Raw genomic sequence first — 18,031 nt, forward strand, 5'->3', positions numbered from 1 at the left:
ATAGATATACTGTACTGCCGCCGCCATCTTAATGTAGGGCATTCCAGACCTTTCACGCCTTCATTCTATGCAAAAATGGTGCCCAGTCGGTGACCTAACAGGCGCTTCCGGCTGCATCAAAACTGTGCACCACATATTTCTTCCGACTTCTCGTGTCCCAAATTTGAAGTCGTATAGTGTTGTCATGGGAACCGGAACTGTCTGGGTATCCCGCAACCGGAAATGTGCTGAGTGTTTACCGGACCCGGAAGTGACGAGTGGTATCGAGACGAGGCGCTGGAGCTAAAACTACAGGGGTGCTTGCAGGTAAAGATGGCAAATATTAAATATAAAGCTGATATCAGACGCCATTTACTAACGGTCCTTACTAGTCTCTATAAGTTATTAGTCTGTACTATTTTGTGCTGCTCATTGGCTTAACAGTCTCCAGAGCCTCTGTTCTTTATGTCTTGTCATACTGCGCATTTACTGCTTAGTGTTACTCACATATTGTCTGATAATGGCTGCAAATAATATTTGTAAGACAGGAGAGGCTGTGAAGGGCTATTAGTGAAGTTAACCCAAAAACTGTTGTTCCCCAGAATGTGCAAAGTCCACAAAGTAATATCCCCATTTTATATGTTCGTATATGATTTAGAAAGATCATTTAGTTTTAAACTACTTTCCAATTTACTTCTATTATCTAATGTGCTTCATTCTCTTGATATCCTTTGTTGAAAAGCATATCTAGATAGGCTCAGTAGCTGCTGATTGGTGGCTGCACATAGATGCCTCGTGATTGGCTCATCCATGTGCATTGCTATTTCTTCAACAAAGGATGTCTAAAGAATGAAGCAAATTAGAATGTTGCAGTGCTATACAAACAAATTATAATAATTTAAGGTTGGGGATGTTGGTGGGGCAGACTTTTCTATATACTTTTATTATTAAATGTACTCTGTTCTCTTATCTACTGTTTAAAGGCATAATTAGGTAGGCTTAGCAGCAGCAATGTGCTACTGGGAGCTAGCTGGTGATTTGTGGCTACAAACATCCCTCTTGACAATGGCTCAGCAGATATGTTCAGCTAGCTCCCATTAGTGCATTTTTGCTCTAGAGCTGGCTTTAAAGGGACATGAAACCCCAAATAATTCTTTCACTATTCAGATAGATCATACCATTTTTTATTAACTTTACAATTTACTTCTATTACCAAATGTTATTGTTCTTTTTTATATCCTTTGTTGAAAGACAAGGAAGTAAGTTCAGGGGGGCGTGCACATGTTAGCTGCACTATATAGCAGCAGTTTTGCAAGAATGTTATACATTTGTAAGAGCACTAGATGGCAGCACTATTTCCTGCTACAAAGTGTTTCAGACATGCACGCACGCTACCTACCTAGGTATCTCTTCAACAAAAAAATACCATTAGAACAAAGCAAATTTGATAATAGAAGCTTTATCGAAAACTTTTTTAAGCTTGTACTGACTGAATCAAGAAAGTGTTGGGTTTCATGTCCCTTTAACTACTTGTTTAATCAATTTGCAACATTTAGAGCAGGGATGGGGAACGTTGTCACTCCTGTTTCAGAACTACATTACCCAGGATGCTTATGCACTCTGAAGTCCAGTTGAGGATTATGGGAAATGTAGTTCTGAAACAGCTGAAGAGCCAAGGTTCCCCATCCCTCGTTTAGAGGGTCAGTAAAGTCAAAATTATACTTTCAGGGTTCAGATAGAGCATGTCATAAAAACAACAAAAAAACCTTTCCAATTTACCTCTTATCTAATTTGCTTCATGAGCGTGGTATCCTTTGTTGAAAATCATACCCAGGTAGGCACTCCCGATGTGTTCAGCTAGTTCCCAGTAATGTAGCCCACTTGTCACAGTAAATGTGTATGTGAGACTCTGTAAGAAGGTGTAATGTTTGAATACTAGTGCACGGACCCTCACAGCATATGTGCGTATGTCACTGAAAAAAAACTAGTAACTTTTTACTAAAAGCATTTTTGCTAATAGAAGTATATTGCAAAAATTATTATATTTAAATTTGAAACGCACCAGTTCACGTTTTCAATTTTGACTTTTCTACCTCTTTAAAGCAGGGGTGGGGAACATTGGCCCTCCAGATGTTTCAGAACTACATTTCCCATGATGCTCAACTGGACTTTAGAGTGCCTAAGCATCATGGGTAATGTAGTTCTGAAACATCAGGAGTGCCAAGGTTCCCCATCTTTGCTTTAAATGGACAGTCTACTCTACTCCAGAATTTTTATTGTGTAAAAAAGATAATCTCTTTATTACCCATTACCCAGTTTTGCATAACCAACACTGTTATATTAAAGTGAAGGTAAAGTTAGCCTTTCTTAAAGACAACCTACCATTTATCATTATCCCCTTCATGTAGTCGCTTAGTTATTTTTTCATTTTCTGCCATAGTTTTATTAAAAATTATAGTTATAATTCACCACTGTTTTGATCGGACTCCTCCCAAGCCCTACTTCCTTATTGTGTATTGTGTTACGTCTTCAGCGGTCCCACCCGCTCTCTAAGTGCTCCCAGATGCGCGCTCGCGATATTGGATTACAATGCGCATGCGCAAATCGCCAATGCCGCTTTTCAATGCGCATGCGATAATCCCCGTTCCATATTTAATACATAGCTCGTACAAATACTCATGCGCGAAACGGGAGCGCGTTTGGATTTCATTGAGGCGAAAAATTTAATAGCGCATGAGCAGCTGAAAGAAGGGGCGGATGACGTGGAGTGACGGCCGCCTAACGGCCAGAATTTCAATTGGGTTTAAGAAAAACGTGATCAACAGGTAAAAACTCCCAAAAAAAACGGGTTGAATTTGCGGCTCATTTATGCATAGATTTATATGGCGATAACTTTACATCTACACAAAAATATTAGAATTGATGAATGAAAGTCATATTTATTTTACAAGCAAAATGCTATACTCTGTCGACATTAGGGTAAGTTTACCTTCACTTTAATTTACTTTTTACCTCTGTGTTTGTATCTAAGCTTCTGCAGACTGCCCTCTTATCTCAGTTCTTTTGACAGACTTGCATTTTAGCCAATCAGTGCCCTTTCATAAGTAACTCCGCGGGAGTGAGTACGTTATCAAATATGGCCCATATGAACTATCTGTGAAAAATGCACTGAGATAAGAGGCGGCCTTCAAGGGCTTAGAAATTAGCATATGAGCCTACCTAGGTTTAGCTTTCAAATATGAATACCAAGAGAACAATTTGACGCTTTATATATTGGTACGTTGTTTAAAATTGCATGTCCTATTTGAATCATAAAGTTTAATTTTGACTTAACTGTCCTTTTTAATGTGGTCTCAAATTCACCAATAGAAAACTTGACTCTGCACATGATAACCATGTAAAAGATACAATATTTACATGTTAACCATACAAAAGATTGTGGGCTGCAGTGGATGCAGCTTTTGAGGCCTTGCGGGGCAGGCTTGCTCATATGCAGTGTTCGTTCAGCGTCATTGCCCGGCCCTGCTTTTGCGCTATTGGTTGCACAACTGCCTGGGGTGGCTTTGCATAAGGAAGTCCTTGTATGTAAAAAAAAATGTATGAAATGACTCCTTTTTATTTTAAAGGGATACTAAACCCAAATTTTTTCTTTCATGATTCAGATAGAACAGCAATTTTAAGCAACTTTCTAATTTACCCCTATTATCAAATTTCCTTCATTCTCTTGCTATCTTTATTTATTTATTTTTAAAAGCAGGAATGTAAAGCCTAGGAGCCGGCCCATTTTTGGTTCAGAACCTGGGTTATGCTTATTGGTTTGATAAATGTAGCCACCAATAAGTAAGGGCTATCAAGTGTTATTTCTGCCATAACATAATTTTGAAATGCAGATGCTATATATATATATATATATATTTAAAGGGACAGTGTACAACAATTTTTATATAACTGTATGTAATCAACACTACTATAAAGAAGAATATGCACAGATACTAATATAAAAATCCAGTATAAAACCTTTTAAAAACTTTAGCACTGTTGATGAGGTTTGGCTGGGACACCCAGTGAAAGGGGCTGGAAAAACAAGAAGAGCAGACTAATATGAAAAGACATAACATAATCAGGAGCCAGCAGTGGTCTGTAAACACGTGTATACATCTGACACTGTGGGGCTCGGTTAGGAGTCTGAAAATCATCAGAATGTTGCTAAAAAATAAGCAAAATTATACATTGTTACAAAAACACTCCCAGATGGGCTATATGAATGTATCATCTACAAAACCATTTATGCACAGAAAAAGCTAGTGTACAATGTCCCTTTAATGGTGCTTTGCACCTGTTATGTCACAAAACGAAATAAGTTAAAAACAATTCGATATCGTCCAATAATCAGACAACATCTAAAGGGGCGCTGAACTACTTATGAAACTACTTAAAAAACATAATAGTTATCTGGTTTTCTTTAACATATTTTTGAGTTTCTTTTCCAATTTTGTTACATTTTCTCTTCTTTCTAAATCCTACTTAAAGGGACACTGAACCCAATTTTTTTTCTATCATGATTCAGATAGAGCATGAAACTTTAAGCAACTTTCTAATTTACTCCTATTATTAAATTTTCTTCATTCTCTTGGTATCTTTATTTGAAATGCAAGAATGTACATTTAGATGCCGGCCCATTTTTGGTGAACAACCTGGGTTGTTCTTGCTGATTAGTGGATAAATTCATCCACCAATAAAAAAGTGCTCTCCAGAGTCCTGAACCAAAAAAAAAAGCCTAGATGCCTTCTTTTTCAAATACAGATAGCAAGAGAATGAAGAAAAATTGATAATAGGAGTAAAATAGAAAGTGGCTTAAAATTGCATGCTCTATCTAAATCACGAAAGAAAAAATTTGGGTTCAGTGTCCCTTTAAAGTGAATGTCAAGTTACTAATATTGCCCCACGGCATTGGATAGACTTTTAAAAATGAACAAGGGTTTAATTCATGAAATCGAATATATATATATATATATATATATATATATATATATATATATATATATATATACAGTATATATATATACTGTTCAAAGAGAGCACTCTCACTTCCAAAATTTAAATGCCAGGGTGCCAGCAGGTACGTATATAAATGAAGGCACTCTCTGGTCTTTTAAGTGAATATTTAATAAATCAAGCGTGACGTTTCGGGGACACACTCCCCTTCCTCAGACCGTCAGAGTGTCCCCCCGAAACGTCACGCTTGATTTATTAAATATTCATTTAAAAGACCAGAGAGTGCCTTCCTTCATTTATATACGTACCTGCTGGCACCCTGGCATTTACATTTTGGAAGTGAGAGTGCTCTCTTTGAACAGTGTGTATGTGTGTATATATATATATATATATGTGTGTATATATATATATACAGGTGGCCCTCGTTTTACAACGGTTCAATTTACACCGTTTCAGAATAACAACCTTTTTTCCAGTCATGTGACTGCTATTGAAAAGCATTGAGAAGCAGTGCATTTATTAAAATAGCCAGAAGGTGGAGCTGTCTGCTTGTGTTGCAGCAAAGCCAAGCAAGCTGAAATTAATCAGTTTAACCAGACCTGAGCTATCGAGCAGATTTCAAAGGAACAAGATCTTCCTGTCTATAAATCAGTCCAGATTGGAATGCATAGAAAGAACTGTTTGCAGAAAAATGCAAGTGAAGTCTGTGTTGTGTGATTATTTTATTAGGTTTATAATGCTGTTTAGCAAATGTTTTTGTTCATTTAACTTAGTTTAATTATATATTCTGTGTTGTGTGATTATTTTATTAGGTTTATAATGCTGTTTAGCATTTAAAGTCTTCATTTCAAAGCTTTAAAAATAATGTATTAGGTGTTACTTATCCAATTTTGAGAGGGGCCTGGAACCTAACTCCCTCACTTCCCATTGACTTACATTATAAACTGGGTTTCAATTTACAACGGTTTCAATTTACAACTATTCCTTTTGGAACCTAACCCCGGCGTAAACTGAGGGCTACATATATATATATATATATATATATATATATATATATATATATATATATATATATATATATATATATATATATATATATATATATATATATATATATATATATATATATATATATATCTATCAATAAAGAAAACGAATTGCAGAAGACTTTTTGCAGATCCAAAACTTGATTTATTTCAGTTTAAAACAATCCATGAATACATGATCAAAACGGCATGTCTCACAACACCAGCAAAACTTGTAGGAAAACTGCTGCTATATATATAAAAACATGTACATTGTTCTACATTAGTTATATGAAGTAATTTACAGACTACTAAACAAATTGTGTGTTTACTTGCATGGCTCATATGTTAAACACAATTATGTCTCACAATCTAGAAAATAAACTACTGAAAAAAAATCTGTTTATTTGTCTTCATATTAGTGATAATTAATTAGGGAGAACTACTCGGTTATCCTTATATCACTTAACTCAGTTTTTGTTATGACTTGATCTTTTTAATATATATAAGAAATTATTTCGGGTTCCTTTAATCTAAGAATTATTTTCCATCCAGTGTTTTATCATAAAAACGTCAGTAAACAAATAGCGGCATCTAAGGCATTTTTAGCAACAGAGGGTCTGATTTTGTACAATCCCCTAAGATAGAAGGTAAATGTGTGCACTGTTACTGATTTTGTACAATCCCCTAAGATAGAAGGTAAATGTGTGCACTGTTACTGATTTTGTACAATCCCCTAAGATAGAAGGTAAATGTGTGCACTGTTACTGATTTTGTACAATCCCCTAAGATAGAAGGTAAATGTGTGCACTGTTACTGATTTTGTACAATCCCCTAAGATAGAAGGTAAATGTGTGCACTGTTACTGATTTTGTACAATCCCCCAAGATAGAAGGTAAATGTGTGCACTGTTACTGATTTTGTACAATCCCCCAAGATAGAAGGTAAATGTGTGCACTGTTACTGATTTTGTACAATCCCCTAAGATAGAAGGTAAATGTGTGCACTGTTACTGATTTTGTACAATCCCCCAAGATAGAAGGTAAATGTGTGCACTGTTACTGATTTTGTACAATCCCCTAAGATAGAAGGTAAATGTGTGCACTGTTACTGATTTTGTACAATCCCCTAAGATAGAAGGTAAATGTGTGCACTGTTACTGATTTTGTACAATCCCCTAAGATAGAAGGTAAATGTGTGCACTGTTACTGATTTTGTACAATCCCCCAAGATAGAAGGTAAATGTGTGCACTGTTACTGATTTTGTACAATCCCCTAAGATAGAAGGTAAATGTGTGCACTGTTACTGATTTTGTACAATCCCCCAAGATAGAAGGTAAATGTGTGCACTGTTACTGATTTTGTACAATCCCCCAAGATAGAAGGTAAATGTGTGCACTGTTACTGATTTTGTACAATCCCCTAAGATAGAAGGTAAATGTGTGCACTGTTACTGATTTTGTACAATCCCCTAAGATAGAAGGTAAATGTGTGCACTGTTACTGATTTTGTACAATCCCCTAAGATAGAAGGTAAATGTGTGCACTGTTACTGATTTTGTACAATCCCCTAAGATAGAAGGTAAATGTGTGCACTGTTACTGATTTTGTACAATCCCCCAAGATAGAAGGTAAATGTGTGCACTGTTACTGATTTTGCTATTATGGCTGCATTATAACGGCATTTGTGTCCCCATAGAGCCCTCATACATACTCCAGTAACCATGTCAGACAGCGAGGACAGTAACTTCTCGGATGAAGAGAGTGAGAGAAGCAGCGAAGCTGAGGAGGTGGAGGAGAACGATAATGAGGTAATATCTCTTTTATGGCCCCTCCTGTAATGTCGCTCTCTAGGCAATTTTACATGCCATTCTGTGTTCATAGGAAGTGGTGGAGAGAGCCAGCGCTGCAGGTAGCGAAAAGGGTGAAGAAGAGGATGTGGAGGAGGAAGATGAGGAGGAATATGATGAAGAGGAAGAAGAAGAGGATGATGACCGACCACGCAAGAAGCCTCGTCATGGAGGTTTCATTTTGGATGAGGCCGGTAAGAATGTTTGCGCAGCTATCTAAAGCTCTCCGCTTTGGCGAGAATTATCTAAGAACGCTCGCCACTACTATCGGGTTCCTCAAAAAAATTTAGAAAGGCAAATTGAGAACTGTTTGTCCAACTGTGCTTGGTTCTGGAGATGAAGGGGTCACATACTTTGCATTCTAATGCTCCAAAATTTCCCCAAAAGATTTTTGCCTGACTTGTCTCAATGCCAGCGAGTTTTTGATCAACACACCCTGTATGAGCAGGAAACACTGGGCATAGTCCTTGCATCACATTTTTTATCTTTTACGAGGTGACTTAGAGGGAGGGGGCCAACCATCTCTATCAATCACAAGGTGATGTAGAGAGAAGGAACCAAGGCATCTGTTCCTTACTTGCAGAGCTACACAGATGGGGGTGGTCATTGGGTTCGGACACTTTATCACCGGGTGACACAGATTGAGGACAGTGCAGGTTTCAGACCTTTCATCACTGGTGGGATATAGATGTAACAACCTACTCATCCTTCCTTATATTTGCTTTTATGGCCACTAATTTGAGCTCTTTCCTCACTTCAGATGTTGATGATGAATATGAAGATGAAGATCAGTGGGAAGACGGAGCAGAAGATATCCTGGAGAAAGGTACTGCATGAATGTGTACGCATCTGCTGGGCAATAAGGATATTGTGTGTGTGTGACATGGTTCTGATCCAGCCAGTTTATTGCATCTGTTCTTTACTTAACTTTGGTGTAGTGAGGGTATGTATGAACGGGTGAGCCTGTATGAACGGGTGGAAAAGCCTGTGTGCGCATGAGCACTCCAGCCTGTGTGTAGATGTGTGAGCGGGTGTCTGAGAGTCTTTGTGTTTTACAGATCCCGTATGTGGCTGAATATATTAGTGTGACAGAGCATTTGTGCCTGCATGTGATGGTGGGAAAGAACCTGCTTGTGCTCACAAAGGTGTGAGAGAGTCTGTGCATGCATGTGAGCTTGCTTGCCGGCACATGAGCATGTATGTTTGTGTCTGAGTTCGCTGGCCTGTGTGTGCGTTGAGAGAGCCTGCATGCACAGGTGTGTGCATTAGTACTCGTGCCTGTGGATGCAAAGAGTTGAGGAGCCTACATGTGTGATGTGCAAGAAATGGTTTATCTGTGTGGGCATAGGTGTTACCCTGCGTACTTGCTTGTGTGAGAGAACGTGTGTGTGGCCTCGTATTCATGCATGACTGCGTATGCATTTGTGTGATCCAGCTTGTCGGTGGGTGATTAGGGTGCACTGCATCTGCCATTGAGCCTGCTCATCTGCTTGTGTGCGAGTCTTTGTGTGCATAGGTGTGAGGCTGAGAGCATGTGTGTTAATGAGCACTTATGCCTGTGTACATTTGTGTGTGAGTTGACCTTTGTACAAGACTCGGGGCCTGATATTCATCCATGCTGGTGAGGTTTTAAATATCGGGCCCTCAGAGAGAGCCTATGTTGGTGAGAGTCTTTGTGTGCGTGAGAACTTGTGCTGAAGTGAACATTTGTGAGTAAAAACAAATGCGCATGTGTGTGTGCTAGTGAAAGCGAGAGCTTGTGTGTCGAACATGTGTGTTATAATGTGATGTGTCCCGGCTCAGCTTGTCCTTTCTTATTTCTTTGCACGCCTCCTCTCAGTGTCTGGTAATGACTCCCTCTCTATGCTTGTCTAGTGTGCGTGTAACCATGTATAGGTGTTTACTAAATTTTGTCTTGTGACTTTTGTGATCTAGCTCAAGGTATCTCTCCTCTCACTTTGTATGAGATGGGGTGTCACCTCCTCACTCTGCTCTGCAATCTGCCACCTCTTACTATGCTCTCTGTCCCCATCCCCTGCACGTTATATAACCTGTCCCTAGGTTTTTATTCCATATATTATCCCATCACTCCATGTCTCTGCTCTCTCTCTCTCTCTCTCATCCCCTGTTTGCACCCTACTCTCTGTCCCCATAAGTACTTCTGTCTGCTCTCTGTCCTTGTCTTTCTCTCTCACATGATTACGTCCTTCTGCTTCTGCCTCTCTATTTTTCTTTTTCTCTGCTCTCTCTCATGGGGGAGACTGGGCCTAGTACCTGCATGAGTGCATCCCTTCTGCTGTATCCCCACAAGTATATTTTGTTCTTTAGCCTCCTATAAGCATGCTCTTTCCTTCTAGTGTTTTTCATTATGAGTATTCCCCCATTTCACTGCATTTTCCCCCCCATGAGTACGTCTTGTGTTCTTCTGCTCTGTCTTCCACTCCATGCTGCTTTTTGTGCCAAACATTATAATTTTTCCCCTTCCCATTTTCGGTCCACTCTCCCTCGTCGTTGGTTTTGCTGATTGTTTTGCTCCATTCTGTCTGGCTCCATCACTGCTCACAGCTGAGGAAATAGAAGGTAAGAGAATAAACCATCATTTTGTAGCTGTGTGGGCCCAGTTTATGACTGGACAAGCCCTTGTGTTACCAGTAGATCCTTGTATGTAACTGTGAAGGGGTCATTGTGTGTGTTTGGGGGTGGCCAGGCTAGAAAAGTCTTATATATGTGGCTGGGGCAGGGTGTAGTATGGGCCGCTGGGAGTTTCATAGGTAGTGTCCCTAGATTTTACATAAGTGGACCCAATGCATGACTGCAGAAAGTACAGAGAACTGACCTGTCTTTAAGTATGCAGCAAATGCCATGTGCCGCTTTACTGCAGCTTCCTGGAACCACTGTCTTGGCTCAGCTTCTCTCTGCACAATTAGTACGGTTCTTAACAGGTAGATAAGTTCAGTGTCTTGCGTGTAATTCAAGATGTGTATCTTTTTCATTTACTTATTTCCAATCAAACCGTCATTAGAGTCTCTCAGAGGCGCCACATTTTTCTCTTGGTTGCGATATGCCCAACTGCAGAGCTTTGTGTATAGCAATGGGCCCAAGTCAAGTTATTCACCATCCTTAAAGGGGCATGAAACCCAAAAAATTTCTTTTAGGATTCATATAGAGCATACATTTTAATTCAAATTTACTTCTATAACCTATTTTGCTTCATTATCTTGATACCCTTTATTGAAAAAGCAGTAATGCACTACTGGAAGCTAGGTGAACACATTGGTAAACCAATGACAAGAGGCATTTATGTGCAGCCACCAATCAGCAGCTGGCGTTCAGCTCCTGGGCTTACTTAGGCATGCTTTTCAACAAAGGATTCCAAGAGAATTAATCAAATTAGATACAAAAGTAAATGAGAAGGTTTTTCAATATTGTGTGCTTTAGCTGAATAATGGTAGAACAATTTTGTTTTTCATGTCCCTTTAATAAAATGCTTGATGATTTTATGTACTTTCTGATTTACCTCTAAAACACACACTAGTCACGTCTATGCAATGCTTAAAGGGAATTGAAACCCTACGTTTTTCTTTCTTGATTCAGATAGCGCATACAATTTAAACAACGTTCAATTTTACTTCTTTTTTTGATAAATTTGTTTCATTCTCGTGGCATCCTTTGATGCAGTCACAGTGCACTTCTGGGAGCTAGCTGAACATGTTGGGTGAGCCAGGATACAAAGAGAGCAAATTAGATAACCAATGTAAATTGGAAAGTTGTTAAAAAATAAATAAATTGTATGTTCTATCTGAAACTTGAAAGTCTAATTTTGACTTTACTGTCCCTTTAAGCTTTTTCCTTGTTTATGGCCTAACTTTTGCTTCAGATGGGATTTCAGGCTCTCTACCCCAGACTTCCTTGTTTAGTGGTTATGACCCCAGTAATGCATTGCTGCTCCTTCAACAAAGGACAATAAGAAAACAAAGCAAATGTAATAATAGTTTTTTAAAATTGCATAGAAACCCTGTTGCAAAAGTTTCCACAGCATACGCCCATATTTGCCCAGTGCACCCTAATTTAAACACTGTGTCACTGGTGGCTCGTACAACACAAATTGGCACGGTAGACTCTGCTGCAGTGTTTGAATGAGCGTACACGGGGAGTTTGTAGCATATGTGTATATGCTGCACTCATGCACATTTCAGTGAAATGAACATAGAGGGAATAAAAGGCAAATAATGTTTTTGATTTGATAGTCATTCCCTGTGTGCAGAGCAATGTCTCTTGCTCTGTGCCCTTTGCTTCATGCTGGTCTCTGTGACCGAGAGACGAAGGCGGTTTGTTCATACGTTTGCAAACTAAACCCCCCCCCTCTTGCCTTGACAGATTTCATTTCTTGTTTCCCACAATAACTCAAACTAGTGTTATTAATAGCTTGTTCCAAAGAGTAGTAGCACAATATTTTCTTTTTTCTTCTGTCCTTTTGTAAACCCTAAAAAGATCTCTTTATTAGAATTTACTCCTTCTTGTGTCATAAGATTTTTCCACATCTCTGAGACGTTTCCGTTTTCATTGTGTTACAGTGTTTTTTCTGATATATTTGCTATTTTAGCTACTGCTGGTTTATGAATTCCTGACTTTTCTGTGTGACCTTACGCAATTTAGTGACTATACACAGGGATTGTCAAATTTGTCAATCAAGTAGCCAGCCCAATTTTAGGGCCCCAAAAATTTAGTCACGTAGGGGTTGACATCAAATCAGAGACTCAGCGTCATCAGTCCACCTCCGGCATTGGACCAAAGGTCTTTTTAAGAGCTGTAATTAGCAGAATGTATTCACAGGTACTGAGCTTGTTAAAATGTATCCAGCACCATATGTGTGTAGGTAAACACCCTGTGAGAGTTAAGAGACGTTGCATCAGCCAGAGTAAAGTAAAATGCAGCTTTACTAGATAGTCATCCCACAATAAGAAATTTTCATAGAGCAGATGTATCATTTTGAAGGGGTGCAACCGGGTGTGCAATATAGAGGGGACAATATTCATATGTGACAAGATCCCACCATATTAGAGGGTGCTAGTAAGTTTTATGTGTTATGTCAAATTAGCACGGGGTGATCTGTCGTCTGCAAAGCCACATGGGAAGTGGCTTGTGTATTTTTTTTTCATTTGCTGCTCACATTTCCTTCAGCCTCTAACATTGACAATGTGGTTCTGGATGAGGACCGGTCTGGTGCTCGCCGCCTGCAAAACCTGTGGAGGTAAGACCCTAATGCAATTAATGCATTTTTATTTTATTTGTATCCTTATTAGGTATATGCAGAAGATTTCAGGTTGATTGTAGATGACGTTGACAAACTAGATTGCTTGATTTGATATGGCAGAGCAGATTGGTGAATTGGATATGTCAGGAATCGACTGATGCAATGGATATGCCAGAGATGGAGTAACGTGACGCATTAGATATTGCTGAGGCAGAGCAGACTGATACATTAGATACGCCAGAGGCGGAGCAGCTTGACGTAATAAAGATAGATGCATTTAGTAAGGTTAAAACAGGGCCAATGTGACTCATTAGATATACCAAAGATTGAGTAGATTGACAGAGAAGCAACAGGTTGACTCATTAGCGATAGCTGAGTTGCAGAAGTGTCAGCAAAGTCCTAGATTTCAACTTTAGAAGGACACAAATGGTTAGCGGTTTTTGCACTTTTGTATAGGATGTCTGACACATTCACAATCTTTTTGTACCCTACACAGAGATCAAAGAGAAGAGGAGCTGGGGGAATATTACATGAAGAAATATGCTAAATCATCTGTGGGAGAGCAGTGAGTATTTCTTCTTAAAGACATATATATTTCTTGGAGCGAGTGGTACCATGCAATGTGGTGCACAAGATCGAAGAAGCAATTACAATGTTTGAGAAAGGCAACCCTATATATAGGGGTGAAGGAAAGTAGGGATATGACCCTACATGTGTTAATGGAGGAAGGTAGCGATATGGGTAATGACATAAGATAGCAGTATGGCATTGCATGGTGCGGGGAGAGGGTGGTACCAAGGGCAATTTGTTAGTGGTTCACTCTTGTTTGGGAGAAACAGGAGTGCATGAAAAATTGTAGTTTTGCTCAAACAGGGTGATTGGGTGTTAGGGGCACTGTCTTGCACGTGTCCAGTGTTTGGGCTGTAGCTGCACTATCTTGCAGATCTGGGGGGATCGGGTGCTAGCAGCACTTTCTTGAAAATATGGGAGTGGTGCAGTCCCCTTGATAAGGAAGAGACCATTCACAAAATTTTCACCTCCTTCTCTTTCAGTATATATGGAGGATCAGATGAGCTGTCAGATGACATTACCCAGCAGCAGCTGCTTCCTGGAGTCAAGTAAGGAACTCTCTTCTTTTTATGCTTTTTTGCATTTCACTCCTCTGCCACATTTGATATTTCGCCTATCCCTCTCCCCCCCACACACACACACACATATATATACATAACCATTCCAACTTGTCCTTACCCTTCTGTATGCTTAATGTTTCCCATATCGTTCCATAAAATGCATTCCCAGTAATTTATCTGCCTCTCTCCTCCTTTTGCAGAGACCCTAATTTGTGGACAGTGAAGTGTAAGGTGCGTTACTCTACGTTGCTTTTGTTGTACAAGTCACACAGTGAGTAGCATTCACGCAAGCTAGGAGGTTACTGGTTTGCTTGTGACAAAAGAAAAAAGAAAAACCAATGGCACTATCTAAGTATGTATTAGAACCTTGTTATTCCCTATTTATGGTCCATTTGTTGTATACCTATCTAGGGTCATAGGGGCTATGTATCATGGAGAGAAAATTATTTTCTAAAATGGTGGATACTCTCGGTATCGGATAGTATCCACCATTTTAGAAAATAATTTACTGGTTTGCTTGCTCTGCACTAGATGAGTGGGGTCCATCTTGTGTGTATGATTGTGTTGGGCTGTTAGTAGATATACTATGTGCAGGTGTTTTTCCCTGGGCGTATATGTACTATACACACAACTATTGTGGTGTGCACCATAAGTAATTGGTTGGTTATGTGCATGGTTTTCATGTGTTTATGATAAAAGGGACCTTTAACTATTTATTTATTTTTAAATTTATCATATATTCACATAGAAAGTCTGGCACTCTTTTGCAAGCACACAACAAGATTAAAAGCAAAATGGAAGAATTAGTTATATTATTTGGCCAAATGCTAATAGGCCCAGGACCACACCAATGTCTCTTAATCCCTTGGGTCCCTAAACTACAGCCACATAATGCATGCCTTCAACCAAACACACTGAGATACAAACAAGGGTGACACAAGCCACTTGTAATTTCCATAGACATATACAAAACACAGAATTGGACTGCACTCTAAAACCAGACTGGGTACACATCCCATAATCCTGCAAAACTCATAGCCCTGGGTGCTCACCAGCACTCGCAGCCAGCTGCACAGCTTTCATGACTCAGGCATTTAACCCCAAACAAGCCTGGGTGCAAAGCCCATAGGGAAAATTATAAAACAAAATTATTAACACAGCACATAGAAAGTCTGGCACTCTCTTGCAAGCACACAGCTAGATTAAGAGCAACATGAAAGAGTTTGTTACAGCACTTGACCAGATGGTGAAAGGCTCAGGACCACGTCAAGGTCTCTTCCTCCCTGGGTTCCTAACCTACAGACACACAATGCAGCCTTCAACCAGAACAAAATGGGCACGTTAGTTACAACATTTGGCTTGCTTTGAATCTCAGTGTGTTTTTTGCCATCTAAAGCACAAATTAATTTCATAATTTAACATACATGTATTTATTTAACATTTGTGCAAAAAGCTTTGAAAAATGTTATATATCTCAATATAGAAATTTATAGATAATGTTTTAAAAGCATTTAAACTTTGTTAAAGGTTAAGTGAAAGCTGCCTTAATTGAATGTGAAACTAAGTGCATGATTGTATACAGGGCTCTTATTACTCAATGGCTGTTAAAAAGTTGGGGGGGGGGGTTCAGCATGGTAACATCTAATTTTTAAAAAAACATGCAGTGCTATACATTTTTAAACATTCTGTTATAGACGGAACCAAGAACAGTATCATGTCCCTTTTTAGATGTGTTTACAATGATCAGATTATTGTTGTTTGGTGAGAGGACCATTTAGGTGTTTATACATATATTGGTGTGTCATTTTTTTGATGTCCGTACCCCATTCTGGTGTATATTATTGGTGATGTATACCCTGCTTGTGTTTAACACTGGACAAGTATTGCTCAGGTATCCGTGTGCAGATCAAGTGCTGCTTGTTGTCAGGTATATTTGCACAGATCTGATGCTGGGTATTCAAGAACAGATCATGTGGTTCTCATTGTAATGTATCGTTGCATGTATCTGTTGCTGTTTGTCATTGGGTCTGCAGTTTATTCATCTTACTCATCAGGTACCTGTGCTCTGATTTGCTGCTGCTTTTGACTGTTGACCTGTGTGCTGATGAGTTGCTTTTTGTCAGGGTACCTGTGCTCTGATTGGGCTTTGTTAATCGTAAGCTTTATAGGTGTTTGTACTTGGGCACATGCACAATTGCTGTTTTTTGTTCCCAACGTGGATATCTCACTTTCTCAATGCAGATTGGAGAGGAACGAGCTACAGTGATCTCCCTCATGAGGAAATTCATTGCATACCAGTTTACAGACACAGTAAGTCAGATGGTCTTCTCTTACTCTTCCTTGGTTGTCACCTGTATGTATACCCATATGATGCCCCTCCTCTGATGTCTTCACTCTCTGTCACTGATGTGTTCTTCCTCAGTGAAGTCTCATCTCTCCCTTTCTTTTTCACCTCCCTTTTTATTTATTTTTTTAATCCCCCCCCCCCCCTCCTCTTATACTGATGTCTGGATACTTTTTATAGCCCCTGCAGATAAAGTCTGTGGTTGCCCCTGAACATGTGAAGGGATACATCTATGTGGAGGCTTACAAACAAACCCATGTAAAGCAGGCCATTGAGGGTGTGGGAAACCTGCGCATGGGCTTCTGGAATCAGCAGATGGTACCCATAAAGGAAATGACAGATGTCCTGAAAGTTGTGAAGGAAGTCACCAACCTTAAGCCCAAATCCTGGGTACGACTCAAGAGAGGCATCTACAAGGACGACATTGCCCAGGTGAGCAATTCTCTCTATGGACCAGTATGGGCCAAGGGTTGTGCATTTTAAATGGACCTGACATACTTGTTTTATCTTCATGATAGAGCATACAATTTTAGGAGAGTTTCTAATTTACATGTGTTATCAAATTTACTTTGTTGAAGGGAGAATACCTACGTAGGCAGCATGAAGGTTATCGGAGCACTATATGGCAGCCGTTTGGAAAGAATTCTTTTGAGCACTAGATGAAGAAATGTTTGCACAGTGTATAACATTGTTAAAAGCATTCTTGCGAAACTGCTTTCATAGCGTGCCACAGACATGCGCACGTTCCTGAGCCTATCTAGATATGCTTTTAAAACAACAATACCAAGAGAACAAGCTTTATTTGATCATTGAAGTAAACTGGAACTTACGTGTGGGAGTAGGAGGGGGGCAAGCACTGTTCACTGTATGAGGAGAATTCGGCAAGGAATAAGCTCTGTAGATGTGTGATAAGAAATGGGCACAGTGCAGAGGTGGAGGCAAGCAATGACAGCTTTTTGCTGTTTGAGGAGGAAAGGGCAAGAAATGTTCCTTGCCCTGGGAGATAAAGGGGAAACATTCAATGGGCACTGTCCCTTGGGGAGGAGGGAATGAAGTAGCACTCTTTGTGAGGAGAATAAGAAGGGGACAAGTATTTGGTGCTGTGGGCGGAATGAGAAGGGATTAGGGAATGGGCACTGCATCTGTGGCGAAATGAACAGACTTAGGTATTGAACTGATGGACGAAAAGTAAGGGGCAGTAGGATGAGCATGGTGGCAAAGAATTGGGTTTGTACCAGAGGAATATGCAAAGATAGGCACAGGGAACGGGCACGTTACCTTTAAATTAAAGAAATGATTGGTTGATTCTAATTTTGTCGTATTCCTTTAGCTTTACAACTTGTATTTCCTTCACTCATTTGCTGTTCCTCTCCTCTCCTGTCTACCTTTCTTTCTTTCCCATGTCTCTCTTCCATTCTTCTTCTTGCATTTACTTTTTTTTTTTTTTTCTTCCTC

The 18,031-nt window shown here is 39.4% G+C and overlaps 1 protein-coding gene across 3 annotated transcripts in view; it reads left to right on the plus strand.

Moving 5' to 3' along the window:
• Positions 1 to 243: 243 nt before the first annotated feature.
• SUPT5H (SPT5 homolog, DSIF elongation factor subunit) overlaps positions 244 to 18,031 on the plus strand; it is a 52,222-nt gene continuing 34,434 nt past the window's right edge. For all 3 annotated transcript variants that reach the window (XM_053721723.1, XM_053721724.1, XM_053721725.1), the window contains exons 1-11: positions 244 to 306; positions 7,698 to 7,809; positions 7,883 to 8,042; positions 8,609 to 8,674; positions 10,414 to 10,428; positions 13,030 to 13,099; positions 13,599 to 13,667; positions 14,155 to 14,220; positions 14,433 to 14,463; positions 16,474 to 16,542; positions 16,757 to 17,008. In XM_053721723.1, the coding sequence (XP_053577698.1) occupies positions 7,723 to 7,809; positions 7,883 to 8,042; positions 8,609 to 8,674; positions 10,414 to 10,428; positions 13,030 to 13,099; positions 13,599 to 13,667; positions 14,155 to 14,220; positions 14,433 to 14,463; positions 16,474 to 16,542; positions 16,757 to 17,008 (885 nt within the window). In that variant the 5' untranslated portion in view covers positions 244 to 306; positions 7,698 to 7,722. The remainder of the gene's footprint in view (positions 307 to 7,697; positions 7,810 to 7,882; positions 8,043 to 8,608; positions 8,675 to 10,413; positions 10,429 to 13,029; positions 13,100 to 13,598; positions 13,668 to 14,154; positions 14,221 to 14,432; positions 14,464 to 16,473; positions 16,543 to 16,756; positions 17,009 to 18,031) is intronic.

Source organism: Bombina bombina, chromosome 7, assembly GCF_027579735.1.
Source record: "Bombina bombina isolate aBomBom1 chromosome 7, aBomBom1.pri, whole genome shotgun sequence".
Taxonomy (NCBI): domain Eukaryota; kingdom Metazoa; phylum Chordata; class Amphibia; order Anura; family Bombinatoridae; genus Bombina; species Bombina bombina.